The sequence below is a fragment of the Lynx rufus genome, unplaced genomic scaffold (assembly GCF_022079265.1).
Source record: "Lynx rufus isolate CCGP_SWC_20201006 ecotype Redwood Valley unplaced genomic scaffold, mLynRuf1.p SCAF_28, whole genome shotgun sequence".
Lineage (NCBI taxonomy): Eukaryota > Metazoa > Chordata > Mammalia > Carnivora > Felidae > Lynx > Lynx rufus.
Genome location: NW_025814843.1, coordinates 3,003,030 through 3,030,637, shown reverse-complemented (window position 1 = coordinate 3,030,637; position 27,608 = coordinate 3,003,030). Strand labels below are relative to the sequence as shown.

Below are 27,608 nucleotides of genomic sequence, written 5' to 3'. Positions count from 1 at the left end.
AGGAGGAGGTAAAGAAAAACAAACATGCTGTGAACACTGATTACCTTACAGGGTAGTATTAGAGAGAGAGAGAAAAAAAAAAATATATTTTTTTGAGAAAGAGAGAGAAGGCCCAAGTGACCGAGGGGCAGAGAGAGAGAGAGAATCTCAGGAGGGGCAGAGGAAGGTGGGAGGAGGGAGGGAGAGAGAGAAGTGGCACTTGTGTTTACCCGAAGCAGGAGGGCTCGACCTCATGAACTGTGAGATCATAATCTGAGCCAAAGTCAGATGCCTAACAACGGAGCCACCCAGGCACCCCAGGGAAAAGATTATTCTTCATTATCCATTTCCATTGTTACCCGGACACCTAAATATTCGTAATTAAGAAGAAGTCCAATATACCCAATCACCAAGTGACCTATTTATTTTTACATTTCAACAAGACAAATCTAGACTTCAAATTCCATGTACTAGATTTTTTTTTTTTTTGAAACACTGGCGTTTTGCTTTGACGGTTTATGCAAAATCAGTATTTTTGCCCCTTGCCCTCTTGTTACCATAATGAAATCATTTTTAAAAACTGCATTCATATTTAAAATCAGCCTCCTATCAACAAATGTGTACTGAAAGCCCAGCTTGCTTCTAGCTCAAATTCTAGTTATTGGACGTGGCTTTAAAGATCTGAAACTCCGTGCGCTTAGAAAACGGAGGACAAGATGACACGAAGGCCCTGCGAAAACGTGGCCAGTGATTACAAATCAGGCAACAGCGTCTTCTGAATAGTAACATATTTATTTAGCGGTTCATAAATGCTTGCGTATAAAAATATTCAACGGTACCCAGAGTAAAGAGAGATCGAAATACGGGGTGCAAATGTAGCTGTGCATCTGAAGTTGAGGTTATGTTCTTACTGTTCCTGTTGAAAAACACCTGACAAGTGAATTTCACAGCATTCCAAGAAATTCGCAATCTGAGGTAAAGGTCTCCCAGTTTATAAATTGGACAAGGCCAGCGAGAGTCTAAACTATTTTTAGGGAGAAGGCATTGAACTCTCTTCTTTCTATCACCAAGCTAAATGTTTCTAGGGATTCTGGGCTCTCTGGTTGGGACAGGCCAGACCATCCTCCTGAGTTACAGTGTTCCTGTTTCTCACGTCCTTGTACCAGACAGGGACTCTGGTCTCATCCTGGAGACACACAGCTAAGATCCAGAACTGTCTGGGCCACAGGAGGCCGTGCCTGACGGCGGCCGCCGAATTAACGTGGATCTTCACAAACTTGGTACTTCCAGAGTTTAACATCACACTCTGAATTCTGGATCCCACTCAATGACACACTTCTGGATTCAAAGCCTTTCAGTTCCCGAGTTTTATTCCTGAGGCATCTGTTGTAGTTGTTGACTAATTTCCAGTCAGATTCCAACGGGCACTGTCACCACGGAAGATTACTGCTTCAACTACATCCTTTATTATCAGCCAAACGTCTATTTGTGTTGAGCCCAACAGAGATTTGGGAAATCAACCCCAAGCTTAGCGGTGGCTTGTGTCCGATGAGGCCATGAAGTCAGACCCCAGCCTGAAAGGGCTCATTCGAGGCTTGATATGAAGGAAGTGGAACCTGCTGGCTTCTTCAGAATGAGACCTCACACAGACGGCTTCCTATTTTGCCTTCAGTAGTGTTAATTCCAAGATTGTCAGATACCATTTTCAAGAGGAAGCACAGAAATAAACTCCAGAAAGTCGAACACAAACATGGGCTGTGTTCGCCTCTGCTCCCTCGGAACACCCTAGTTGCACATAAAAAAAATGTTTCACAACATGCTTGTGCTTTTTTGTTTTGTTTTGTTTTCCAGAACTTCATCTTAGGCTCCAAATAAAAGACTTCGGGATCTTCTGAGAAAAAAAGGGGGGGGGGGGAAAGGAGGGAAGGATCATTCATCTCTGATCGTGCACAATGAATGAGTGGATTCCAAAACGCGGAAAAAAGGTACAGACTTGATGGCAATGACTCTGTGTGAAACAGTGGGTGTTATAAGGAGACAATCTGGCTCTTTGAAAGGGGTCATTTCTCCTCTACATTATTCCCCCTTTCATATAGAAATGGCTGTAGTTTCCCATCATGGCAAGGGCTGGGCTGTCTTTCTTCCAGCAAATGCTCTGCTAGCTGACAGAGACCACGGAGCTGTGGAAATAGAAATGGAGGGGGAAAGGCTGGTAAAGGAGTTCCTTGAGGCAACATGCTCTCAGGCTACACACAGAGGAAGGAGTGGCTGACACTGACCCACGGGGAAACACGAGCAATCTAGAATAGGACCAGCATGTTTTCATTCCTGTGCCTCTAACAGTTTTGGAAGTCAAAGGTCTTCAGTCAGAGAACATGCCAGAGACTTCAAAACACCACCACCAGCCTCCTCTCACTAGACCTTCACCAACGGGCAGCTGTGCTGGGGAAGTAGAGACCGCCAGGAGGCACAAAATCAGGCCCCTCTGTAATTTACAGAGCGGTTCGGGCATCCCTCTACTGTCCTAGTAGAGGCCAAAAAAGAAAAAAAAAAAAAAGGGGGATTTATTATTAAGGCATAAAAGTCCTAAAGATCTAGGGAAAGCTTACGTCCACACTTTTCAAAGCAACTCTGTAAAGACTGGGGTTTGGGGGGCAGGCACCTGGGTGGCTCAGTTGGTTCAGCATCCGACTTCAACTCAGGTCATGATCTCATGGCTCCTGAGTTCGAGCCCCACATCGGGCTCTGTGCTAACAGCTCGGAGCCTGCAGCCTGCTTCAGATTCTGTCTCCCTCTCCCTCTGCCCCTCCCCTTCTCGTGCTCTGTCTCTCTCTCTCTCTCTCTCTCTCTCAAAAATAAATAAACATTAAAAAAAAAAAAAGATGGGGGTTAGGGGATGCAGACATCGCTCTTTAGGACTCTAGGCTGTGTATCCAATGCCACAGATGCAAATTCCAGCCATGAAAACATGAGGAGTGGAAGGGTTGTGCTGGGATCCCAGAGGGCCAATTTGCATATAGAGGGCCACAGGAAGTACCAGAGGCCCCTGACGGTCCCAGGTGCCCAGAACCCGCTTAGAAACCCCCGTGAGAACAGGTCACCCTTCTGGCGGGGCCAGGGAGGCTGTATTAAAGTCGCTACAACAAGAGAACCGGAGAAGATCTCCGAGAATCTGCACCTCCGACTTCCAGGCTCTGCCTTTCAGTGAGAGTCCCAGAACCACACCCCCCCCCCCCCCCGCCCCCTGGCGAGCGGCTGTGACACGTTACAGCTGTGGGAACACAGAGGGCGGCACAGGCACGTGACGGACGTTAGGGCAGGATACACCGTGCACACAGAGTTAGAGCCGATTCCAGAGAGTCTGGCAGTGATAATATGCCACCACGCTGCCCGCTTCAGAGGGGACAACACAAGAGCCAGTGAGCGGCACAAGCTAGACACGTTCGGAATCTCAGCCATTCTGTTTAGAAATCGCTACGGTTCGTGAGGCACAGATGTTGCGTGTTTTTAATGATCTCTTTTTCAGATGTCACCATGGATGCTTACTGGGGTCATATGATAAACATACAGTGAGAACCGAGTAAGTCACCCTAAAAATAATGGTTTTTACTGTTTCAGAGTAAGAGAAAAAAAAACGTGTAGGTCTTTCCCTGTTACCGTTGGAGAAGCCTGGGTCACTCACTGCTCAACAATGTCCCTTCACTAGAAAGGTTGTGTGTGGCCCATCAAGTCACTATGTGGGGCTGCGTGTGCGTTCTCTGTATCTGAAGGCCAGGCCCCAGGTCTTGACTTTTCCAGAAAAAGGCGTGATGTTTTAATTTCGATGGAAGTTTTAATTTTAACGTCTTGCTCTTAATGACTCAAAGCTAAAAGAAGCCAGAGTTGAACAAGTTATTATCCTTTCATCCATTAATTTACCAATGTCCGGCAGAACAGATCACTTCCCGGCCACTAAGAACTACCCTGGCTTGTACAGAGACGCCTGGGTGGCTCAGTCAGTTAAGCGTCCGGCTCTTGACTTCAGCTCAGGTCATGATCTCACGGTGCGTGGGTTCGAGTCCCACGTCGGGCTCTGCCCTGGCAGCACGGAGCCTGCTTGGGATTCTGTCTCTCCCTCTCTCTCTCTGCCCCTTCCCACTTGTGCTGTCTCTCACAAAATAAATAAATAAATAAAGTTAAAAGAAAAAAGAACTACATTGGCGTGCTCAAATTTCTGTTAGAGAAAAGGGAGGTCCACAGCCCAGCTAAAACGTGGAGATGCCACTGTGTCTGGGAGGTTCATTGGGCAGAGGGCACTCACTGTTGGCACGTGAGTTCCTGACCCTCCCATCAGGGAAGGGCCAGCTGCCCAACTGGTTTCAGAGAACACAAGGGCCTTAAATCACGAGCCACTCTTATCTCCTGCTTGGAGGGACAGAGGAGCTCGGTCCGGGAAGGAAACCGTGCCAAGTTAGTGGCAAAGACAAGACTAGAGCCTCGTACCTACCTATCTTCACATCGGTTTACTCGGACTCCAAAATCAAAATGCCTTCGAAAACGTAACAGGACCAAAGACTGCTAATGAGCTAGTTTTCAGAATGATGGAAAATACTGGGTTAAATAACGTTCTGATTTAATAAGGGCTAACTTGTATTCACACCCAGGCACTTCCTTTGCTCACCTACCAGCGTCATTATATCCCTTCAAATGCCCATTAATGCAAAATGAGAATGTGAGTCAGTTAATCCCATAGTAGGACAGAGGCGCTCTTCTGATGCTCTTACCTTCTCTCAGTTGTACTTGGAGGACCTCATCAGAGAATTTTCTGCAAGTTCGTTGGCTGTGCCTGAACCAAGAATGACTTTCGAGTTCTCGCTAGGTGACTGGCAAAGTCAAATTGGGTTTCAGTCAAGAACCTATTCAGCCAAGACGGAAACACTATGTCGCTTCAGGACCTTTGAGGGTGTGAGTCAGTTTCAAGTCTTGCTCGTGGGGGAGGTTCAGGAAGTGGCTGGGCCATCGGCGAGTACCTTTCAAAGAGTCGACTCTTTGGAAGGGCCAGTCTGCAGAACTGGATCAAGAAAGCGGCACCCGCCACTGTCTGAAGCCCCGCCCGACACGATGACGGGCGAGACACACACTGATGCCTGCAGGGTTTCAGTAATCTGCCACGTTCTGGGATGGTGCCAGCTCTACACTTCTGAAATGTTTTGTGATAGGGGATTAAACTGCTAGATCTGGGTGGGAGGTTTGCAAATCACTAGAAAATCAAAAGAGATACATACGGTGTCTATAAAAAAAAAAAAAGTGACCCGAAGTTTGAAGATGTAGGATATTGTATATGGATCCGAAAGAGTCAAGACGCATGCGAGGATTTCTTACGGTGTCAGAGTTCAAGTTGTACAATCTGGCCTGTGTCTCAGAATCCATGTAAGAAATACAACAGCCCACATAATAACTTATTCAGGGCCACTATATAAACTCGGGACTCGTCTCCTATCCTTTACTTTTAAGATAATGTATGGATGAAGCAACGCAAGTTATGATCAGGTTCCTCTTCCAAAGACACACGTTATGAAAGCGAGACAAAAGGACAAATAAACAGAAGCACAAAAGCAGACTAGGGGACCTCGTGGTCATGTCAACACTATCAAGTCTAGTCTTCCTATCCTTCCTCAATGTAAAATTCACACGCCCTGGCGGCCGCAGGGTATAGGTGTGACTATAAAATAATCACCTCGATTTTCAAGCGTGAATCACGGAACAAGCTACAAATGTTGTACCTGAATCCTTCTCTATGGGCTGTTTTCTGTAAAAGTCATCAACAAAGGAAGGAGGGAGACTAACTAAAGCAAATTTGGGGAGAGAATCGAAACAGAGTTCTCATAAGAAATCTACTTTTTCCCATGTTATGAAATTCATGATAATACATCAGGCCCAAAGGCTCAGAATCTAGCCAGGGAACAAACCCTCGAGATCCCGGAAAACATGTAAGAAAAGCAAACGGTACCAAGCAGCATTCAGGACCCACTAACTCTGATTTTAAAATGCTACATTTCATATTTCAAAGGCATCTCGAAATTCCAAATAATTTCCTAATATCCACGAATCCCAAAGTTAGGGACATTTACTCCTGACTGGGGGAAGGGGACACTGCATTAGTTAAAGCCTAAAGTACTGTTTTGTAATCTCGTTTGTAAACCATTTCAATTTTAAATGATAATTAACTTTGAGCTCACTTTAGGAGTACCTTCCTCTGAAACATCCCGCTTAAGAAGAGCTTTCTGGGGGGCACCTGGGTGGCTGAGTCGGTTGGGCGTCCGGCCTCGGCTCAGGTCATGATCTCAGAGTTTGTGCGTTCGAGCCCCGCATTGGGCTCTGTGCTGACAGCTCGGAGCCTGGAGCCTGCTTCGGATTCTGTCTCCCTCTCTCTCTGCCCCTCCCTGGCTCATGCGCCCACGCATTCTGTCTGTCTACCTCTCTTTCTCTGCCCCTAACCCACTCGCATCCTGTCTCGGTCTCTCAAAAATAAATACAAATTAAAAAAAATTTTTTTAAAAAAGAAGAGCTCTCTGGGGTGTTACACCATGTGATTTCCCTCCCTCGGAACGGAAAAGGAAAGTCACCTATCTGCCAGATGTTGAGTTTGCCGCGCTCATCCTTTCTCATAAAGAGGGTTATTTCAAGGGCTTTTGGAGGCAGGCCACAGGCATTGCCAAGGGAGAAGCATGTCACTGGGCCATGAGAAATGAGTCCCTTATCTGGTGGCAATTCCCCCGGGGAGTGAGTCCAACCTTTCCCACGCAAGGTGTTGCCACGGCTCGCTGCAGTGGGCACTGCCGGGCGCTAACCAGCTCTGGGATTTAAGGAGCATCCCAGACATCTTTCTAGTCTTTCAATGTAGGAGGACACGTGGCTAGAACTTTCGTACGTATGCGAGCCAAGAGTCTTCTCACCGCCTTGGGCCAGAGAATGGGCAGCCACGGGGCCCTGGATGAACCGTTCCTAGGCTGTGTCGTGGTGGCAGCCGCGGGGGAGCGAGCTTAGGAAAGGAATAAAGATTTTGTGCAGAGAGACATCAAAGCGCCACGTCTCCAGACGGTGAAGGCTCATGCATGGCGATTAAGTGAGAAGCCAAGCACTGCGCGGGTGCCCGCCAGACTCACAAACGCGTGGCTCCGTCGTGACCAACCTGCCGTGGCCCTGCATGTCCCCCAGCTCCTTCTGCAGCCTCGCGTTCTTCTCCTCTTCCTCCAGCAACCTCCGCTTCACGGCGCGTAGCTCCTGCTGTGTCTCACACTTGATGTCGTTGGCCACCACCACCGCGGTCTGCAGGTCCGCCTGGAACCGCCTCCACTCCTCGGTCTCCTCCTGAAAATGCCAGGACCCATGCCCGCGTCACCGGCCGGCCAGGCCTGGCACGTGGGCAGGGGCGCCAGGGTCCCCCCCGTGTCAGCCACTGAGGAAGACTGGCCAGGCGGCACCGAGCACCGCTCTCGTGCTGCCTCACTACCGGGCAAGAGGCCCAGCACGGGTGGGAACTTACACCTTCGTGTTATCAGAGTGCCCCAGCCTGCAAATGAAAGCCTGCTTTAATTTTGTTCCCTGCCAACGCTAATCGGTGGTACCAGGGCCCGTGCCATGGGAAGGGACTCCGGGAACGCAGGCCAGGAGAGTCATCGGGAAGCTTTTCAAAGGTTTCCAAACCTAAGGCGGGGACGCTCTCGGTAAAATGATGGGGAAGGCCCCTCCCCCGTCCCCGGCTGTAGCCCCATCTCACCTTTATCTGCTTAGTGAGCGTCTTCAGCTGCCTTTCCAGGTCTGACTTCTGTTCCTCCAGCTTCATCACATTGCCTGGAAAAGAACAAGTCAGAGAGCTGGAAAAGGTGCAAGGCTCTTGGGGGAAAATAAGCTAGGTAGCAAGGGAGCAGCTCCAGATTTAGAATCTGTCCATTCTGCTATAAATTCCATCCTTAGCACCCTGATAACTGGCAGCCAGACACCGGAGGATCTTCCGACATAGAAAACGGGATGGTTTGGGAAATAAGCGGTGTTTCGTTAGGTTATACCATCGGATGACAGGTGGTAAACCCATGCAGCACTCTGGGAAGACGTAAACTGCCACTCACGTTTATTACACTCCCTCTCGGCCTCCCTGACAGTTGCACACGATCGTCCTGAATGTCCTCTAAACCTGTGAGACCGAAGGCTTTTGTATAACAGAGGATGTGACTGGTTATTATTCCGGTGACTTTTAGATCAGCTGCCAGGGTCGTGGTTCTTAATCGTACTTAAGCCTCCGAATCGCCTGGGAAGCCTCTCCAGAGCACACAGGTTTAAAGCCCCAGGCTCTGACCCATAGAAAGGGAACGCCCGGGGTGGGGGGGGGGGGGGGAGACAGGATCTGGGGTGGGTGTATTTTAACAGCTCCAAAGTGACCTGACCGCTCTCCCTAATTAAGAACATCCTCAGTCCTTTCCTCTCTCTATCTCGAATTCTTCCACATGGCTACTGGACTCGTTTCAATTTAAGTCTGATTGTGTCCCAATTAAAATTCTTCAACGGTTCTTCGTGATTCATTCCAGGGCAGTAGATGTCTATTAAGGATATGAGTCAGAATTACCAGAGAGGCTTCAAAAAGAATAAACACATGGTCAGGGCCCACATGGGACAATCTAATGCAGCACTGGGGGCCTCCGAATCTGTGGTTGGGGGTCAATGCTACAGAATAAGAAAACACTCCTTAACTTTGTTTCTATTTTTCTGTCCATTTCTCTCAAGGAACTTATAGAGGGGAGTGACTGGTCTTGGCCTGGATTTGTGTGTCCCTGGGTCTCCCAGTGAAGAGACATCTTAATAATACCTTAATATGCTGGAAGGAGGTTAAAAAGCTTCTCAAGGCGAGCCTGGGTGGCTCAATCAGTTAAGTGTCCAACTTCAGCTCAGGTCATGATCTCACAGTTCGTGAGTTTGAGCCCTGCATCAGGCTCTGTGTTGACAGCTCAGAGACTGGAGCCTGCTTCGGATTCTGTGTCTCCCTCTTTCTCTGCCCTTCCTCCACTCATGTGCCTGCTCTCTCTCTCTCTCTCTCTCTCTCTCAAAAATAGGTAAACATTAAAAAAATTTCTTTTTAAAAAGCTTCTCAAAAGACACACAGTCTGTGTTATTTTCAATCTTGGGTATGTTGTGATCCAACCCCAGGGAGTGGCCTGACATCTGCTCAGAACATTAATTATATGCTGGCTTTCTTGGTGGGTCTGTGCTGACTTTTAAGGATTTGGGGACCACACAACCAAACTCTCAAGGGCAATGTAACAAAAACAAAACAAAACCAAACTTCTCTTCTTTGACTGTATGCTTGTCAAGCATGGTGCTGTGTTTGGAAATATACATGGACGGGGGCAGGGGGGTTTGGTCGTATTCTCAAGCATGACTACTGAGAATGGTCTGAATGCTGTGGACACTGAATGCTAACATTCTGTAGCTGTCCTGCATGGCACATCCAATGAAGGATGGAACTCGGGTGCTAACCAATCAATCACAGTGTAGACTATACAGTCAATCCTCATTTGTGGCAGTTACATAAAATTGTCATGCATGCAGAATTAGTGAATACTAAACTATTGGTCCTATGGGGAATATGGAGTTAGGTTCTTGCGAGCCTCTGGTCACGACATTTTTATCAAAGGAGACATTACTTGTGTTACACAGGTTTGTTTGCCAATGTCCTTAAAAAAAAAAAAAAAAAAAGCCCATCCCAACAATGCTGGAAACCTGCTTATCCACGGGACCTTTTTCCTGTATAACACTCAGCAGGCATTTTGAAAATTCTTCTGGGGCGCCTGGGTGATTCAGGCGGTTCAGCGTCTGACTCTTGATTTCAGCTCAGGTCATGATCTCACGGTTTGTGGGTTCAAACCCCACATCGGGCTCTGTGCCGACAGTGTGGAACCTGCTGGGGATTCTCCCTCTCTTTTTGCCCCTCCTCCTCTCATGCTCCCCAGTCCTCAAAATAAATAAACTTAAAAAAAGATTCTTCTGCACCTCCTAAACCTGCCTCACCTGCAAAGTTTTTAACTTTCTCATGGTGTGTGGCCTTTTGAGCCTTGAGAGCCAACCAGCACCAGCTGAGAAGGGTTTAACACTTTCCTGGCCCTGAGAAACAGGACTGTAAATTTATTTGGTTTTTGGTTTCATTACAATGCAGTCCACTACATTTTCTTTCAACCAGACATCATCTCACAAATCTGCAAATCTAGCTGCTTTTCCATCTTTTCCACAGCTTCATCGTGGACCAAAGATTTTACTTCAGCATCTTCCAGACCAGTCTCATATACGGGTTGGTGACTTTCCTCTTCTCTTCCCTGGAAGTTCCCATTAACATTGAACTCACAGCCAACAGCACTAAAACTTGTGCTTGAACAAAACGTGTCTAGCGCACATATTTTCTCCGTAAAGCACATCACATCTCTCCTGCTATAGGGACCCTAGATAAGGAGGATGGACTATATGCCTCAGGGAACTTTGCAGGCAACCAGCTATGCTATTTTTAGCAATGGCCAGTGTCACTAAAAGCTCTGTGCATTAGTTCTCGTGTTCCAAAAGCAAAACACACTAGGGGGCGCCTGGGTGGCTCAGTGGGTTCAGCATCCAACTTCAGCTCAGGTCATGATCTCGCGGTCCGTGAGTTTGAGCCCCGCGTCGGGCTCTGTGCTGACAGCTCAGAGCCTGGAGCTTCCTTCAGATTCTGTATCTCCCTCTCTCCCTGTCCCTCTCCCACTCACACTCTGTCTTTCTCTCTCTCTCAAAAATAAATAAACATAAAAAAAAAAAAACAAAAAACAAACAAACCACTAGATGGGATCATTTTGATAAAGCTCATTTGGACAAGGCAGGCAATGTTTAACCCCTTTTAAAGTCTTTCCCTAGTCAAAGCAAACAATGAGTCCATAAAGAAGCCATATATTGGAGCCTCTTCAGTAACAAAGTGGCCAACATCTGTAAGTTACTTGATATCCTAACTTCAATGGGAGACACGCTAGAATTGTTTTCTCCCCGAGCCCAAGAGCACACACTGCTCAAACCCATCTGACCATCTGTCACCCATCTTCCCATCCATCAGGCCCAAAAGACAAAGCTCTGTCAAGGCCGGAAGAGTGCGGTCAGCGGTGTGGCTCACGCACAGCACACCTGACACTCCAAAATGCGTTTGCTCCTTTTCACCGTCACCCCACGCTGCTGGCTCGATGTTCAATGATTGTTTCTTTGATGCCACCCGTTTTCCAGTTAAAGGCGTTAAGTATCCTGCCTTTCTCCTCCTAGGAGACCGTAGACTATGCGCAAGGAAGACTTTTCTTTTTTCTTTTTTTTTAATGTTAATTTTTATTTTTGAGACAGAGAGAGACAGAGCGTGAACGGGGGAGGGTCAGAGAGAGTGGGAGACACGGAATCCGAAGCAGGCTCCAGGCTCCGAGCAGTCAGCACAGAGCCCGACGCAGGGCTCGAACCCATGGACAGAGAGATCGTGACCTGAGCCGAAGTCGGACGCTTAACCGACTGCGCCACCCAGGCGCCCCTAGGAAGACTTTTCAAAAAATAATTCTCGCAGGCCCTCCCCAGCACCCTGCTGGCTCCTGGCCTACCTGTGACCAGGGCGTGATTTCACTCACTTTCTAGCTCACTGATGAGCTGGTTGTTATGTAACTTGACAGCCCGATGCTGTTCCACCTGATCTTCCAGTTCAAATATGGTTTCCTTCATGTCTTTAATCTCCGCATCGCTCTCTGACGCTTTCTCCTGCAGCTTGAGGCTGGTTCTGCTCAGCTGTTCTGCCTGACGATCACATATCTCCTTCAAGTAAGAATAATCCTTTTCCACCTAGAACGAAAGGAAGGTTTCCCGGTCAGCGTAACAGGAAAATGTTCCTCGCACATCAGCCCCAGGCTCATCCACGCACAGCAAGGGAAGCTCTGTGCACACGCGGTACCTGACACCTGTATTCTTAGCCTCAGAAACAGCCAAGGCTATAAATATAGAGAAACGTGATGTGTGCAAAAGGCCAAATGGTGGATGCTGTGTCCCTACAGGCATAAGGAAAGCTGCAGGTACCCAAGGGCCCTTCTGTCCTGCAGCTGGGTGCAACAGCGCTCCCCCGGGAGGCCCTGGTATTGCACCGCAAGAGCTGGCCTCCTCACATCTGCTGTGGCACAGCGCCCTCTGCTGGTGAGCCGGGAACAATGCCCCCAGGACCTGACTGATTCCGCGCCCCACCCCCCCCACCGCCCCTGATGCCGGCCACCCTCCCACCCCCCCGCAAACTCCAAATCCCTTCAGCCGTAAAGTACTTGCAGTCATGGTGTTTCTTTAGAGAAATACGACATTAATGTGATGGAGAACACCAGCGGAAGGCACAGAACACAAACATGTACGTGCACGAGACACAGAAAAGAGGCACAGGGCAGGCATTCATTTCACCTTTTCAGTTCTTCATCATTAAACATTTCGAATGCGCAGAAAAGCCCCCAACGTGACGAGATAGCCATGCGCCCAAACGGACTTAACGATGGTTAAATTTTGCCATGTCTGCTAAATATTTTGACTTTAACAAGATTTAGTGAAGCCCCAACCTTCTCTCCCACCCCAGAGAGTAATTTGCATTATCCTAAAATTGGCGTGCACTTGTTCCAAAATGGTTTTCACTTTTACTATTTATGAATGTGCCCATAATACATAGTATTATGGACATAGTTCTGCTTTAGAATTTGTATACAAGTCATAGACTTGTTACGCTTTCGTAAAACTTGTTTTTAATCATGTTTTTGACATGTATCCACACTGATATCTACAATGCTGTCATTACTTTAAATGTTTCACAGTATTTGGTCTATAGTCTATCTATAGTCTGTCTATAGTCCTTTAAATAATGTTGCAAAATAGCTATACACTTACCAATTAATATAAGCTTGGTACCTAATAGATTTCTTCCTAGATTTGGAGGCATCTCCATTTACAGTAACATTTTTTTTTTTTTTACCATTGCATTTAATGGGTAAAACCTTCTGGCTGTAGGGGTGCCTGGGTGGCTCAGCCAGTTAAGTGTCCGACTCTTGATTTTGGCTCAGGTCATGATCTCACAGTTTGTGAGTTCGAGCCCCGCGCTGGGCTCTGTGCTGACAGCGCTGAGCCTGTTGGGATTCTCTCCCTCCCTCTCTCTATCTCTCTCTGCCCCTCCCCAGCTCATGCTCTCTCTCTCAAAATAAATCAATAATCATAAAAAAAAAAAAACCCTTCTGGGTGTAAGTTCTAGGCAGGCAGAGACCCTGTCTGCTTTCTTCACCATCATATCCCTGGCACCTGCACAGCATCAAACACACAGGAGGCACCTAGTGAAAACCTGATGAATGAATACACAGACACTGGACAGCAATATTGCACCTGTTTTTCAATTGGGACGTTGCGATAAGGAATAAAGAAAGAAAGAAGGGAGGGAGGGAGAGAGAGAGAGGGAATACGGAGGGAACCAGTACACTGCCTACCTCAAAGGTGAGCTCTGTTCTGTGAAACCTGTATTTCAATTATAAAGGCGTGTGGCTGGATACTGCAATAGAAAATGCATCATTGTAGCTGCTGTGGTACATCGAGACTGCTGCCGGAGCTGAAATCCCAATTCTGCCCAAGTCAGTCCAGGGTTCTTCTTCTTTCTTTTTTTTTTTTTTAAATATGTATATAATTGTTTAATGTTTATTTCTGAGAGAGACAGGCAGAGCGTGAGCAGGGAATGCACAGGAAGGGAGGGAGACAGAATCCGAAACAGGCTCCAGGCTCTGTGCTGAAAAGAGCTTGACACGGGGCTCGAACTTACAAACCTTGAGATCACGACCCGAGCTGAAGTCGGACGCTTAAACGACTGAGCCACCCAGGTGCCCCCAGCCCTGGGTTCTGTAATCTCCCTGCCTCCGTTGCCTCATCTGAACAATTAAATGAAATACTGCACTTAAAGAGTTTATCGCCCTGCCTGACACATGGGAAGCACTCAATAAAAGTTACTGTATCTCTCCTAACTGCCTCATGTCTCCGTGTGTGCGACGTTAGATGATAATATGACACAGGTCCAGGAAGTCCACAACACACAAAACAGCCAAGTCTTGTATCCGCTGATAGCTCCAGAATAAACACAAGACTTTAGGTAGAAGAGGGGCACGGCGTTTTAGATACGAGAAGGCTGAGCTTCGACAGCATTTGAAAAGCAGCAGAGGAAGGAAGCTCACACTATGAGCCCTGCACCCTGAGTAAGACCGTGGCTTTCTGCACAGCGGGCTGGGCTCCGTGTCCAGGAACTCTCAGGCTGAGGGCTGCTCACCTGGTGTCTAGAAACATGCCTGTTACTTGCGTGGGACCTACTGTGCGTCAGGAGTGAAACTGAAGGATGCACCCTAAGGAGGGTCTCCACACGCGGCCGAGGCTGCTGGCCTCCCACAGGCCCCGACCCACCTTTACTTCCCACACGTTGGCCCCTCGTGATCACAAGCACCGGATGGCAGGCGAGGCGGTGGGGAGGGGGCCGCTGGGATGTGTGCGGTGGCCCGCTGGGGCCAGTAAACCTGCAAGTCAGGATGCCGTTTCAGATCACACACCTCATTCCTCCTTCTTGACTGGGGAGTCGTTGTCTCAAGTTTAGCAATGTACTCCGGAAAGCTCTTTCATTAAGACAAGCAACCACGACAAGGCCCTTAAGTCGCTTCGCAACGTCTTCCTGCAGGGGCTTGCTAAGTAGTAACAGGCAGGTGTTATTATATTCATTTTACAGATTTACAGATGGAGAGAGGGCGAAGCCAAGCTAATTAAAAAGAACAACGCAATTTATCAGGTATCTGGGGCCAACACCTGGTACTTCCATGACCCTTTGAGTTCTAGGCTGCCCTCCTGCCGGCCAGTCCTTTAGAGTCCAGCTTCTCTAGTTCAATAACTGCTCTATCCGACAACCAGTAACGTGATTTTTACTGTCTCCCCTTCTTTTTTTTTTTTTAATGTTTACTCGTTTATTTTGAGAGAGAGACAGAGAGCATGGCAAGAGGGAGGGAGGGAGAGAATCCCAAGCAGGATTCCCCACTGTCAGCACAGAGCCCGATGTGGGGCCTGAACTCACAAACTGTGAGATCATGACCTGAGCCGAAGTCAAGAGGTAGAGGCTGAACCGACTGAGCCACCCAGGCGCCCCTCCAAGGTCTCGAGAAATCACCTCATGCATTCCACAGATGACCTCTCATCTTCAAAAATCAACTTTCTCTAGAAATGGGCGTGAAGAATTGTATTACAAACAGATTCAAATGAGTTTCCCATGGAGGGAGTGGGAGCCTCAGTCCTTCCTGGAGAGGGCTGTTTAGAGCCAGTGCTTCAAGCTCCGACAACCGCCAGAGGGCAGATGGCAGCAAGGACCTCGAGGGATTCACAACCAAGGCGCAGCTTCCCACCCTTCCGGGACCCAGGATGCAGGGTCGGGCAGGGCGGCTCTGGGACAGACGGGCTAGAACCTGCAGTCCCCACCCCACCACCTCCCCGGGTTACCTCCTACTCCCCTCAAGATCCAAGTTCTAAATCAAACAAAAGGATGTGTTCTGATGACTCAGGTTTTCATTGTGAACTTTTCTATTGTGTTCTAATCAAATAAAAATTCTCCTAATTCATTGAGACTTGAAAGCTTGTTCTTTTCAAACCAAGAAAGCTCTGGCCTTAAGACTACAGTGTGTTTGAGTCCTCTCGTCTGCCTCAAATGTTTTTCTAACCCTTCTTTATGGTCATGGAACCAGAAAGCAGTACAAATCAGTGATGAGGAGTAAAGACCCAATATTGAATCCTGGCCTTCGTCAATTCATCAGTAAGCTAGTAACATTAGCCATTCTCTGTCTTGGTTTTTTCAAGTGCAAAACATTAGATAATGACAGTATTTCTAGCATAAAAACATGATTAAATGAGATGAAATGATCTTAAGCCTCCAGGAGCACCTAGCACATATAGAGCACTAAACTATTAACTGTTATTTTTAAAATTTGATAACAAATTTTGTTTTTTTAACATTTACATTTAAAAATTTTTTTAACGTCTATTTATTTCTGACAGGGCGCATGCGCGCGCAAACGTGCAAGCAGGGGAGGGGCAGAGTGAGAGGGGGACAGAGGATCTCAAGTGGGCTCCATGCTGACAGTAGACAGCCTGATGTGGGGCTTGAACTCAGGAATCGCAAGATAATGACCTGAGCCGAAACTGGACACTTAACCAATTGACTGAGCCACCCAGGTGCCCCTAAATTTTGCTTTTATGTGTTTAAAAAATTTTTTTTAACATTTATTTTTGAGAGAGAGCCAGAGTGCGAGCAGGGGAGGGGCAGAAAGAGAGGGAGACACAGACTCGGAAGCAGGCTCCAGGCTCTGAGCTGTCAGCACAGAGCCCAACGTGGGGCTCGAACTCAAGGACTATGAGATCACGACCTGAGCCAAAGTCGGACATTTAACCGAATGAGCCACCCAGGCACCCCCCTCCCTCTAAATTTTGTTTTTTAACATATTGATACGATTATCACAGCCTCTCTCCTATATTCCATTACAAGTTTCTCTAACATTCATTCATTTATTCAGGAAGAATATAACTGGATACCTAATATATGGAAAAAGTCCCAATGTTAAAACTACACAGCTGATCCCCAAAAAACATGGGGGTTAGTGGGCACCGACCTCCCCTACATGGTTGAAAACTTTATTGCTTTACTAAACTATAACTTTTGACTCCACCAAAACTTAACTCCTAATAGCCTACTATGAAGCCTTGCTGATCACATAAATGTCGGCGAACACATATTTTGCATGTTATACGTATTACAAGCCGTATTCTTGAGGAAAAGGAAGTTAGAGACAATGTTATTTAGAAAATCATCAGGAAGAGAAAATACATTTACAGTACTGCACTTGCTGAAAAAAACCTCCACATGTAAAGTGGACCCGCGCTGTTCAAGGGTCAGCTGTGTATGGTATGAAAGTAAATAAACTTGGGAGTGACTGCTTGAGTAACTTCACCATGAGTAAGAGTGTGTTATTTTTGTTGTGTTTGTTTTTACATCTAACTTTGTTCCTCCAAAACTCCGTTCGCTTACTTCTTGGCCCTGTTTCGAATATATACTGCTGATGGAGAGCCATGTTTCATTCACGCTGGCCAAAACTTGAACTTTTCTTCTCTTTATTTTTTTGCAATGCTATTCTGCCAAGGGAGAGCAGAGCATGGTCATTTAGTTTAAGCTTTTGTTATGGAAAAAGGAAAATGGCTAGGAAACCCTCAAAGAAATGGGTAAGCATCTGTATTTCACTCTGGGAACTTTCTAGATTTTCAGATGAGCACTCAGGGAGGTGCTTCCTGAGTGCTCAAAATGCCAGGGCTTCGCAGACAAGCCCTAAGGTCAAGTTGAGGAAAAAAAAGTGCTCAGGCCTAATCTCAGGAAAGGTGTTAACACGTCTACAGAGAAAAATGGGCCCCTCGGAAGGGAAGTGGGGGGGGGGGGCGAGGGGCAGTCAGCCCAGGAAATCCAGAAAGGGAGAGACCACACTGGGTCCAGGGGAGTGTCCCCTCCACCTTTACTCAAACATCACGTGTCTCTTTGCCAAACCCTCAGGTTCAGCCCCCAAACTCCTTCACAAGGTTTTGAGAACAGAGCCCTACGGGGTGGGGGTGGGGGTGGGGGTGGGGGTGGGGGTGGGGCTGGGGAGGGGAGGGGAGGGAGCCAGCAGTCACATGGCAACACGGGACTGCCATCATGTCCTGGGCCACCTGACTGTCAGATCTGACCTAATAAAGGCCGCAAGGGCGTTCTGCTTCACAGAGGGCCCTTCCTAAGCTTCAGCTCCTGGTGCACAGCAGGCTTCAAGCTCTGGACCACAAGGCTGGGGCCCGAGGCGCAGTCCCTGAGCAATGGCCCCCCTTGAAGGCTTGCTTCCCGGTGCAGAGCCTACAGGCCTTCCCCAAGCGGCCTGGACAAGAGTCTCCTCTCGACTTGAAAACAGGCTCTGTTACACAGGTTTCTCACTGCCTTCTTCCCAGCACGAAGTCACAGGACTGCTTTACCCAGAGAACTGATACACTGGCGTCCACCAAAGGCACCGGAGAGCAGGAGGGACACTGAGCCCAAGACCACTGAAACGTCCACGTTTTCAGCCTCAACAACTCAACCTTAACCGACTCTCCCACAAGTACCCAGTTCATGATGCACGCAGGAGACGTGATCCCTAAGCTCCCCCTTGGACTCTACCAAACAGATTCGCCAATACTTCTGACCTCCTCCGAGATGCCAGGGAAGGGCAAGGAGCTAGCTGATCTACCATGGGGACAGTGACCCCACAGAGCTGAGGGCCCCTCTGAAAAAGCGACACCACCAATGAGACCTAACGCTTAAGGCAGGGTGAGGCAAGTCAAGGATGGGGAATGGGGAGGGGGACAAAGACAGGGGCCAGAGCACCTTCGGTGGAGAGAGCCTCCCAAACAACAAAACTCCTGATGCAGACAAAGACTGGGCCAGGCAGGGCCCGTACAGGGGAGCTGGGGGTGCAACAGAAGGTGGCTGCTGGGTGTCCATCAGGGGCTGCATTGGGTGCAAATGGCCGAAGGCTTTACCCTGAATTCAGGAGATCACTGCGAGCACTTCACGGAGAACGGACGGGAATGGGGGAAAGCGAACCCCCTCTCTGGGGGCTGCGGCAAACAGTGCTCTCTCCCTTACCCAAAAGTCATTCTCCATTTCTTTCTAAGAATCCCAATTTGGTTTAAGAATCGGGCTGTGATCTTGTGATATCAAGGGAAGTGGGCTGGGGGAGGGTGCGTGTGGCCCAGTTGTGACCAGACACAGAGGTAAAAGTTGCTGAGGGCCCCCCCCGCCGCCCCGCGCCAAGCCGGGGAAAACTGTTCTCCCGACAGGACTGAGGTATCGGGGAGCTGCCGAGGCTCCTGCCTGTCAGGACTGTGGGGATCACATGCTAAGGATCCTGTGCCCTCTTGGCAGGAAGGCCGTGGAATCACAGAGCCCTGACGTCACACAGCCCCTGGACCACAGCTACCAACTTCCTGCCTCCTGACTTCCGATTACAGGAGGAAAGTGAGCCGCTGGCTTCAGCCGCTGGCACTAAGGGTTTCTGTTTCTTAGGATCCAAAGCATGGCCTGGGCATCCTCACGGACCACCTGCTATTTAAGCAGGCTCCAAGGTCACCTCAGTCCTTCAAAGAGTCCTATTCTGCTGTCATGGCTACAGAATCATCTCCTTGGTGCATCTTTCTCTCAAATTCTGGTTTTGCCATTTGCGGCCAGTGGCTCCCCTAATCAGTTTGGCCTAGTGACCAACACTGGTCACACAATGATTACTGCACCTCTGAGTTTTCTCCGACCACTCACAGCAAGTGTTTCTTTTCTTTTTTTTTTTTTAATTTTTTAATGCCAATTTATTTTTGGGAGAGACAGAGTGTGAGTGGGGGAGGGGCAGAGAGAGAGAGAGGGAGACACAAAATCTGAAGCAGGCTCCAGGCTCTGAGCTGTCACCACAGAGCCCTGTGCAGGGCTCGAACTCGAGCCGTGAGATCATGACCCGAGCCAAAGTCGGATGCTCAACTGACTGAGCCACCCAGGCGCCCCAGCATGTATTTCTTTATAATCTCCTCTCTCCTCTGGAAGAGACACCCGAGTTTCTGCTTTAGAAAGAACTAAATTTCTAAGGATACCACCTATAAGCTTTCAACCTCAGGGGTGGGGCGGGGGGGGGGGGAGGGAACAACGACAATACTTTCTTTTAAAACTTCTAGGTTTCAAGGCTTATAGACACTGTAACTTGAAATCAAGATCTCAACCAACTGCAAATGTGATCGTTAGAAAACCATAAACCTGGATTGCAGTATAGTCTGAAAAACCAATAATCCCATTTAATGACATGCTGCTTGCTGGCTGGGGCAGGCATTCCTCTCTCTCTCTCTCTTCCTCTCTCTCCAAAAGGAAGAGAGACAGAGAGAGGGAGAGCGAATGAGTGTGGCTTATAGGAGGCTGAGGCATCTGTGGAAATGATAGCCATCCTCAAAGTCGTACGGAGGCATGTTTTATAACCATACGGTAATCTGCCAGCAAAATGTATATATAGCATATCAGAGAAGCTGACAAGAATGGAGATACTAGCAAACAGCTGAAGACAAAGAAATGAGAGGAACAGAGAGCCTCTCAAATAATCCCAATGATTGTAAATGTCCTACCAATTTTCCATTTACTGTAGGAAGAACAGATCCACCTTGCACCAAAAAAAAAAAAAAAAAAAAGTACATTTTAAGGCTTTTCAGAGGCTCTTCTAATAGTATCTGAGTCATCTGTGTAACTTACGGAAACTGGAAATTTATACAGATTTACTCAATCAGATCATAGGGTGGTTTGGTATTGCTTTTCCTCTCTTTAGTAAACAGGCAATTTTGTTCTTTTCTCATAACAGTCGCCTTCTGCCATGAATTTGAATGGATGAATGCAGAGCTCAAACGTAGAAGTTGTTCATCACCAAGAAACTGCTTGGTGGTTAACAGGACACTCACTCAGACATCGGCTCCAGGTGGTGAAATGTGAAAGGTCTAGCAAATGTCCTGCAAAGTGACTGAGAACTAAAGAATTAGAATTTGCGCTGGGAATGCAAAGATGACTTAACACTGGACTGCCTTAGAAAATCTGTTATTCTAATTCACCTTGTTAACAAGTTAAAAGAGAAAAACCACCATGATTATATAAAAACTACTCTAAGATCAGATCTGAGAGATGTTTAAGACCTACAACAGATGTAGAAAAATTCAATCCCTATCCTTTTAAAAAAAACAAACAAATCAGTTCCTAGCAAAATACTCATATAACTCAATAAAAGGTACACAGCACGTGCCTACGACAGACATCCTTGATAACAAAATGTTGAAGACACTCCCTTAAATCAGGAACGAGGCCAAGATCCACCCCCTCCGCCTCCACACCAACCACACTTCTGTTCTACACCCTACGATGAAGAGGGGCTGCCCAAGGTCACAGAATTAATCACAATTAACCAAGTCAGGAGGACCCACGCTTTCCACTTATCAATCCATCGCTTCACATCATTCTATGTTTGTACTAAAAGTGCTCCTGTGTCCTTCAGGCATGAGTCCCTTAACATCTTATCACTTGAATTCATGGTTGCTGATAGATCAACTGATATCCTGCCCTGGGGTTACAATAAGCTTTCGGTCAGCCTAGAAAGTCCGGGTTTTACACCTTTTCGAAGGTAACAGAAAAGCACAGGTAACGAGCCCACTGTGATTATAGGTCAATGCCCTTGTGCACTAAGATGGCACAAAATCACAGACCTGGGATCTCAAGTATACAAGCAACTCCAGGTGACCTGGTGCTTCACACAGTCTTACCTCGAAATACCAGCTACAGTCTCTTCCATTCTACTGACAAATTTTTGATGATTCTAATCAGCGTGCAATACAAAGGGAATACAGGAATAATATAATTAACAGCTGACTTAAAATGTATATGCTGTACCTTGCACTCCACAGAAAATGCAAACCTTTTTTCTTTTTCTCCAAATTAGACTTGGTTTGTCCCAGAAAAATTCTCAATTTTACTGTCCTCGTGTAGATAAAGCTAGAAGGAAGGGCAAACTCATACCTTTAAATGCTGTCATTATCAACCAAGCAATGACAGACTTAACCGAACACAGAATTTCACTCAAAAAACTAAGAAGAAACCAAGGAAATACAGACAAGCAGGATAAAAGGATTAATAAAGATAAAAGCAGAAACAAATTAATGAAATAAGTTAACGTAGAACCGGTAAACGAATCCAGCTGGTCTGTGTGTTCAAGGATTCAAGGCATGTGGAGTGACATACTCTATCCTTCTGAATAAGAAGATTAAATATTTTACTTATGCTGACACAGGTTGGTACACGTGCCTAAACGTGCATAAACTGGGGAAACGTCCGAGAAGACATACAGCAAACTGTCGACACTGTTTTTCTCCAAGTGACGGGACTGAAGGTAGTATTAATTTTTCTCTTTATACGTTTCCATATTTCCTAAACCTTCCGTAACGAATACATAATTTTCATGGCCAGAAGAAGTGAAGCTACTGTTTTGAGATACCAAATTATTTCTTGGTGACCCATGTATTTAATGTAAAGTCAATCGAAATAGCGAAGAGATAGGTGAAGGACTGAGGGGGCACTTCAAGAAGGTCATCTGGAAGATGACGCATTTTGCAACAGAGTGATGGAGAGGAAATGATTTCAGACACTAGAAGTTAATGTAAAGCTACAATCACCAACTTAAACTTCAAATGGGCACCTGGCGAGTACCTTCTATGGAATCACTTCCATACTTTCAAATTTTATTGAAATTTTATTTAGCATTTTAGCTATAAATTTAGAACACTGACAATGATAAAAAAAAAAAAAGAAAAAAGTAACACTACCTACCACTCAGATTATCAAACAACCAAGCCAGAACCAAGTTGCAACAAACTAATCTTTTAAAAAAATTTTTTAATGTGTATTTATTTTTGAGAGAGAGAGCACAAGCAGGGGAGGGTCAGAGAGAGAGGGAGACACAGAATCCGAAGCAGGCTCCAGGCTCTGAGCTGTCAGCACAGAGCCCGACGCGGGGCTCGAACCCACGAACCGTGAGATCATGACCTGAGCCACAGGTGTATGCTTAACCAACTTAACCAACCCAGGCACCAGGCAGTAGACTAATCTAAAGGCAGATGAAGCAGTGGAGAAAAATCACCCTGTGAGCTCATGGCACAACTTTTTTCTTTTCTTTTTTTTGTGTGTGTGTGTTTATTTATTTTGAGGGAGAGAGAGAGAGCTTATAGGGGTGAAGAAGCAAAAAGAGTGGGAGAGAGAATCCCAAGCAGGCTCTGCCTTCTCGACTGTGTGAGATCAGGTCTTGAGCTGAAATCAAGAGTCGGACGCTTAACTGACTGAGCCACCCAGGCGCCTACAACTTGTTTCTTAAAACAGTGACGACCCTAAGGTGGGAAGTGATTTCAACCTCTCTCTCTCACCACCAGACCCCTAACATCACAGATCCAGAGCTTGCAGGAAACGGAAACTAGGAAGCCACCTGTCTGTGCCTTTCCAGCACTGCTCTGTGAGCAGGCAGGATCTTATAGAATTACCAGCAACTTTATCATGTGACAAAGTTGCAGACTGATGAAAGGATTATTTTTAAAAATGAAACAGGGATCATTTATTTGATTGTGGGCTGGGTAAGATCTTCCCCAGTGAAGAAGGGGAGGAAAAAAGAGGCAATGAAGACCAGATCTGAAAGACCCAGCAACTGGATACCAAGCATTGGCAAGGGTTCAGGGAAACAGGCACTCCCGTGGATCAGCTGGTGGGAACACTTCTGGGGGGAAAACTGGCTGAATGCACTGAGTGTCCTTAAAATGGTCACATTCGGGGCGCATGGGTGGCTCAGTCGGTTAAGCGTCCGTCGTCGGCTCAGGTCATGATCTCACGGTCCGTGAGTTTGAGCCCCTCCTCGGGCTCTGTGCTGACAGCTCAGAGCCTGGAACCTGCTTCCGATTCTGTGTCTCCCTCTCTCTCTGACCCTCCCCCGTTCATGCTCTGTCTCTGTCTCAAAAATAAATAAACATTAAAAAAAATAATAGAGAAAAAAAAGGTCACATTCTGACACATCAAGTCAGTGTTTAGGAATTTTTCCTAAGGAAATAACCAGACAGATATAAACAAAAAATGTATTTACAATATCAAAAGACCGGAAGAGAACATAACACGCTCAATGAACAGGTGACTGGTACAGAACATATGAAATATTTATATACTAGAATACGGCCTGGCCTTAATATCACGTTTCAAAGAATAATGAGAAGAATATACTCACAAAATATTAAATTACACGGGGCACGTGGGTGGCTCAATCAGTTAAGTGTCCAATTCTTGATTTCGGCTCAGGTCCTAATCTCATGGTTTGTGAGTTCGAGCCCTGCACTGGGCTCTGTGCTGACAGCACGGAGCCTACTTGGGATTCTGTCTCCCTCTCTCTCTGCCCCTCCTCTGATTGCTCTCTATCCCTCTCAAAAAAATAAATAAAAATAAACCTAAAATTTTTAAACTAAAAGAGTATGTAAAGGATGAGTCTATAAAAAAATTTTTTTTTAATTTGTGGGACACACACACACACACATACACACACACACACATCTGAAAGAAAACCCCAAAACAGTGGTTATATTATTACTGGGGAGGGAAATTAGGGATGATTTTAATCTCCTGTTACTAGCAGCCCAGAGCATGTTAACTGATAAACCTGGATAACCCTCTCTCATTCTGAGCCAATAAGATTCAGCTTACTTGCCACCTCTTTCAGGAAGCCCTCCAGCACTACTTTCCTTTCTCCCATATCATTCTAGGTGTTCCTCCTTGGAACTGGACTCTGAGCTGTCCTCTAGGATACTCTTTACCCCTGCATCGCACTCACTGATCTGATTCACCATCTCCCTGCTACACTTTGAACCTACAGTCAGAAATGGGGGTGTTTCATTTTTGTGTCCCCAGTCTGTCCGGAATGGAACACATCTTCAAGCTAGAAAGCTGGATTCATGAATGAAACTGGCTGAACCAAGGAGTCTCTATGCTCTGTGAATCTCAAGGTCGAGGGGAACAACGCTAAGAAGGATGAGCAAATACCGGGAAAGGACTGTGTCCTTACCTTGGCCAGTAGGCTTGAAACATGTTTAATTTCACCATGGGCCTTTAGCAATTCTTGCCTGAGCTCGGTGCAAGACAGTTCCAGCTGATCCTTCTCAGCTCGAGCGACTCTCAGCATCTCTTGAACTTCACGCGCCTCTGCCGTCTGCCCCACGGGACTGGTCTCCGTCGCTTTCTGCTGCTCACTCTCCAAATGCGCCTTCAAAGACCCATTTTCAATCTGCAGCCCTTCCAAGGTCGCCTTGCACTCCTCCAGAGTTTTGGCCATCACACCGTTATTACACCGCTCCCGTTCCAGAACCCCGGTCAGCTTTTCGTTTTCTTCCTTGAGGTGTTTAATCGCTTCCAAAGCTCCTTGGTTCTCCTCCTCCACCTTCCGGAGGCTACAGGTCAGCTGCTGCTGGATGTTAAGCAGCTTCTCTCTTTCAAAGCGGCCCTGGTCAAGAATTTCTGCACACTTCTGCTCCAGCTCCAGGATTTTGCCTTCTTGAACGGCGGCGGGCTCCTCGCTCTTTGCGCGCTCCTGCAGGAGGTTTATCAGCTTCTCGTTCTCCTGACTTAGCTGCGCGGCCCTCTCTCGGTGCTGGTGGAAAGAACTCTCCAGGATCGTCTTCTCGTCCAGCAGTTTCTCGTTTTCGGCCGTCAGCTCCTGAACCATCTGCTGCTGGTCCGACAACTCCTGCAGAGTAGCCTGCAGCTCCTCGGCCGTGCTGTGCTGGTTTTCCTCCATCTTCTGTATCTTCTCCGCGAGGGAGGCCAGAGACAGCTCGCTCACGTTGTTGGGGGAGCTGCCTGTCGTGGAGCACTTGGAGCTCTTAAAGGGGTTGCTGCTGGAGGACAGGGGCCTGGAGGGCGTGTCGGCTGTGATGTGCTCGAAATCCGAGGCATCCGGGGACAAAGAAGCCTTGGTGACGTCGCTGCTTGAAGAGCCTGATGTCCTTAACGCGTTTTCGTGTATGGGGTGCCGGTACGCATCGAGCTCGCCCGACAGCTGATTTCCGGGTGGGCTTCCGAAGCTGGACTCCTGAGTTACGGACGTTGGGCAGCTGCTCTCCCCCGTGTGACTAGCACCCCCCTCTGAATTTGGGGAATGCTCCAGATGAGTCAGTTTCTCCCTTAAGGCCCGGTTTTCCTCCTCCAGATCTGCAAGCTCCTTCTGAAAATTCTTGTTCTTCTCCTCAAGAGCTCTTAGCAAGGGTTCCGAGTCACCTGGGGAGACGGGCGTTCCATCTGCATTTGCGTCGGAAGGCTCGGTTCCTTCAGTGCTCGGAGTCCTTTTCTCCTTACATTTCTTCAGCTCGCTTCGAAGCCTGTTAATTTCACTGTCTTTCGCTTTGGCTTCTGCCAGGAGTTCCCGAACCTGGGACTCGAGCACGGCCTTTTCCCCGCCTTCATTCTCTGGCTTGGGTCTTGCGGACGTGGTCCGCAGGTGCTTCGTAGGGGTGGGTGTGCTGGAAGACGTGGGGCTGGACACCGACTTCCTGGGGTTGGAGGGACCGCGTGGCACGGTTCTCTCTCTGGAGACAGTTACCGAAAGTTCTCGAGGAGCTGGGATGCCTGTCCGTTTGGCTGTTGTCACAGCCCCTAAGGACAGAAGAAGTAGAAACCAATGAAACAACGCAAGCACTTTTATAAATGAAACCTAAGTGACTTCAACTCATGTCGGACACGGAACGGGATGGCTGCTGCCCTTCATTCATTTCCGCCCCACCCACCCCCCCCCCCCCCCCCGCGCCTCTAGAAACCTACCTGGAGCTGACTGGGGTTTCTGTATCTCCTCCCACAGCCCCTAGACTTGGGGGGAAACTGACTCCAAGCCTGAACTCCTCCACCTAATCTCATCCCAGCCACAGTTGCTGGTTCAAGGCCTGGACACACCCCTCAACTGAGGTCAACAGAACACCAGGAGGGGGTCTTCTGGGTGAGTTTCTAAAACATTACTGCACATGAGGAAGGGAGCACAGAAGTCTGGGAATGGCTGCAACCTGTTGTCATCATGAGAGGAAGGTGAGAACAAAGTAGAAAGAAGGAAAGCAAATTCTTAGTAGCTCGGTGGAGTTGCTCAGTCAATCAGCCCTGGAGCTTAGCCTGTAGCTAAGCTGGCCTTCCAGTTACACAAGCCAATAAATGCCCTTCACACAAGTCATCTTGAATTGGGTTTTCTGTAACCTGCAGCCTAATGCATCTGAACTGTAACCCCGGCAACTAAACAACAGCCTTTTGACAAAATGCAAGGTCACAGTGCATTTCTTGATAAACGTTTTTTGATATTTTTAAACCTTTATTTATTTTTTAGAGAGTGCGATCTTTATTTTTGAGAGAGTGCACGAGCAGGGGAGGAACAGAGGGAGAGGGAGATACAGAAGCCGAAGCAGGCTCTGGGATCCGAGCTGTCAGCACAGAGCCCGATGCGGGGCTCGAACTCACGAATCGTGAGTTCGTGACCTGAGCCGAAGTCGGACACTTAACCGACTGGGCCACCCAGGCGCCCCATGACAGAGACAGAGAGAGAATCTCAAGCGGGCTCCACACTCAGCGTGGAGCCTGACGTGGGGCTTGAACTCACAAACCGCAAGTTCATGACCTGAGCCTAACTGGGATGCTTAACCAACTGAGCCACCCCGGGTGCCCCTTGATAAACATTTTTTTTTAAAAAGTTCATCAACATCTTGTGAATGAGTACAAATTTGCTTAAGAAATCACAAGACACGAATAACACCAAGGGAAGACTAATCTAGTCCAATGACCTACTGCTTTTAACAGAAGTGGAAACAGTGTGCTTATTTGTATTCAGAAAAATAAGAACAAATGGGATAAGTTCGCATTACATGTAGCTATGGTACGGTTTTAAATGCTAAAGGGATTTACATAATATGGAAATGATACAAAA

General features: G+C 47.5%; 1 protein-coding gene across 4 annotated transcripts in view; it reads right to left on the bottom strand.

The window, feature by feature from the left end:
• The window catches only part of SPECC1 (sperm antigen with calponin homology and coiled-coil domains 1), a 226,925-nt gene that overhangs the window by 79,700 nt on the left and 119,617 nt on the right, over positions 1 to 27,608 (bottom strand). For 2 of the 4 annotated variants that reach the window (XM_047089716.1, XM_047089717.1), the window contains exons 4-7: positions 24,720 to 26,302; positions 11,628 to 11,835; positions 7,739 to 7,812; positions 7,151 to 7,329 (exon numbers count right to left, since the gene is read on the bottom strand). In XM_047089716.1, the coding sequence (XP_046945672.1) occupies positions 7,151 to 7,329; positions 7,739 to 7,812; positions 11,628 to 11,835; positions 24,720 to 26,302 (2,044 nt within the window). Of the gene's footprint in view, positions 1 to 755; positions 2,160 to 7,150; positions 7,330 to 7,738; positions 7,813 to 11,627; positions 11,836 to 13,493; positions 13,700 to 24,719; positions 26,303 to 27,608 lie in introns of those variants that run through there. The other 2 variants (XM_047089718.1, XM_047089719.1) reach the window with 2 other exon arrangements.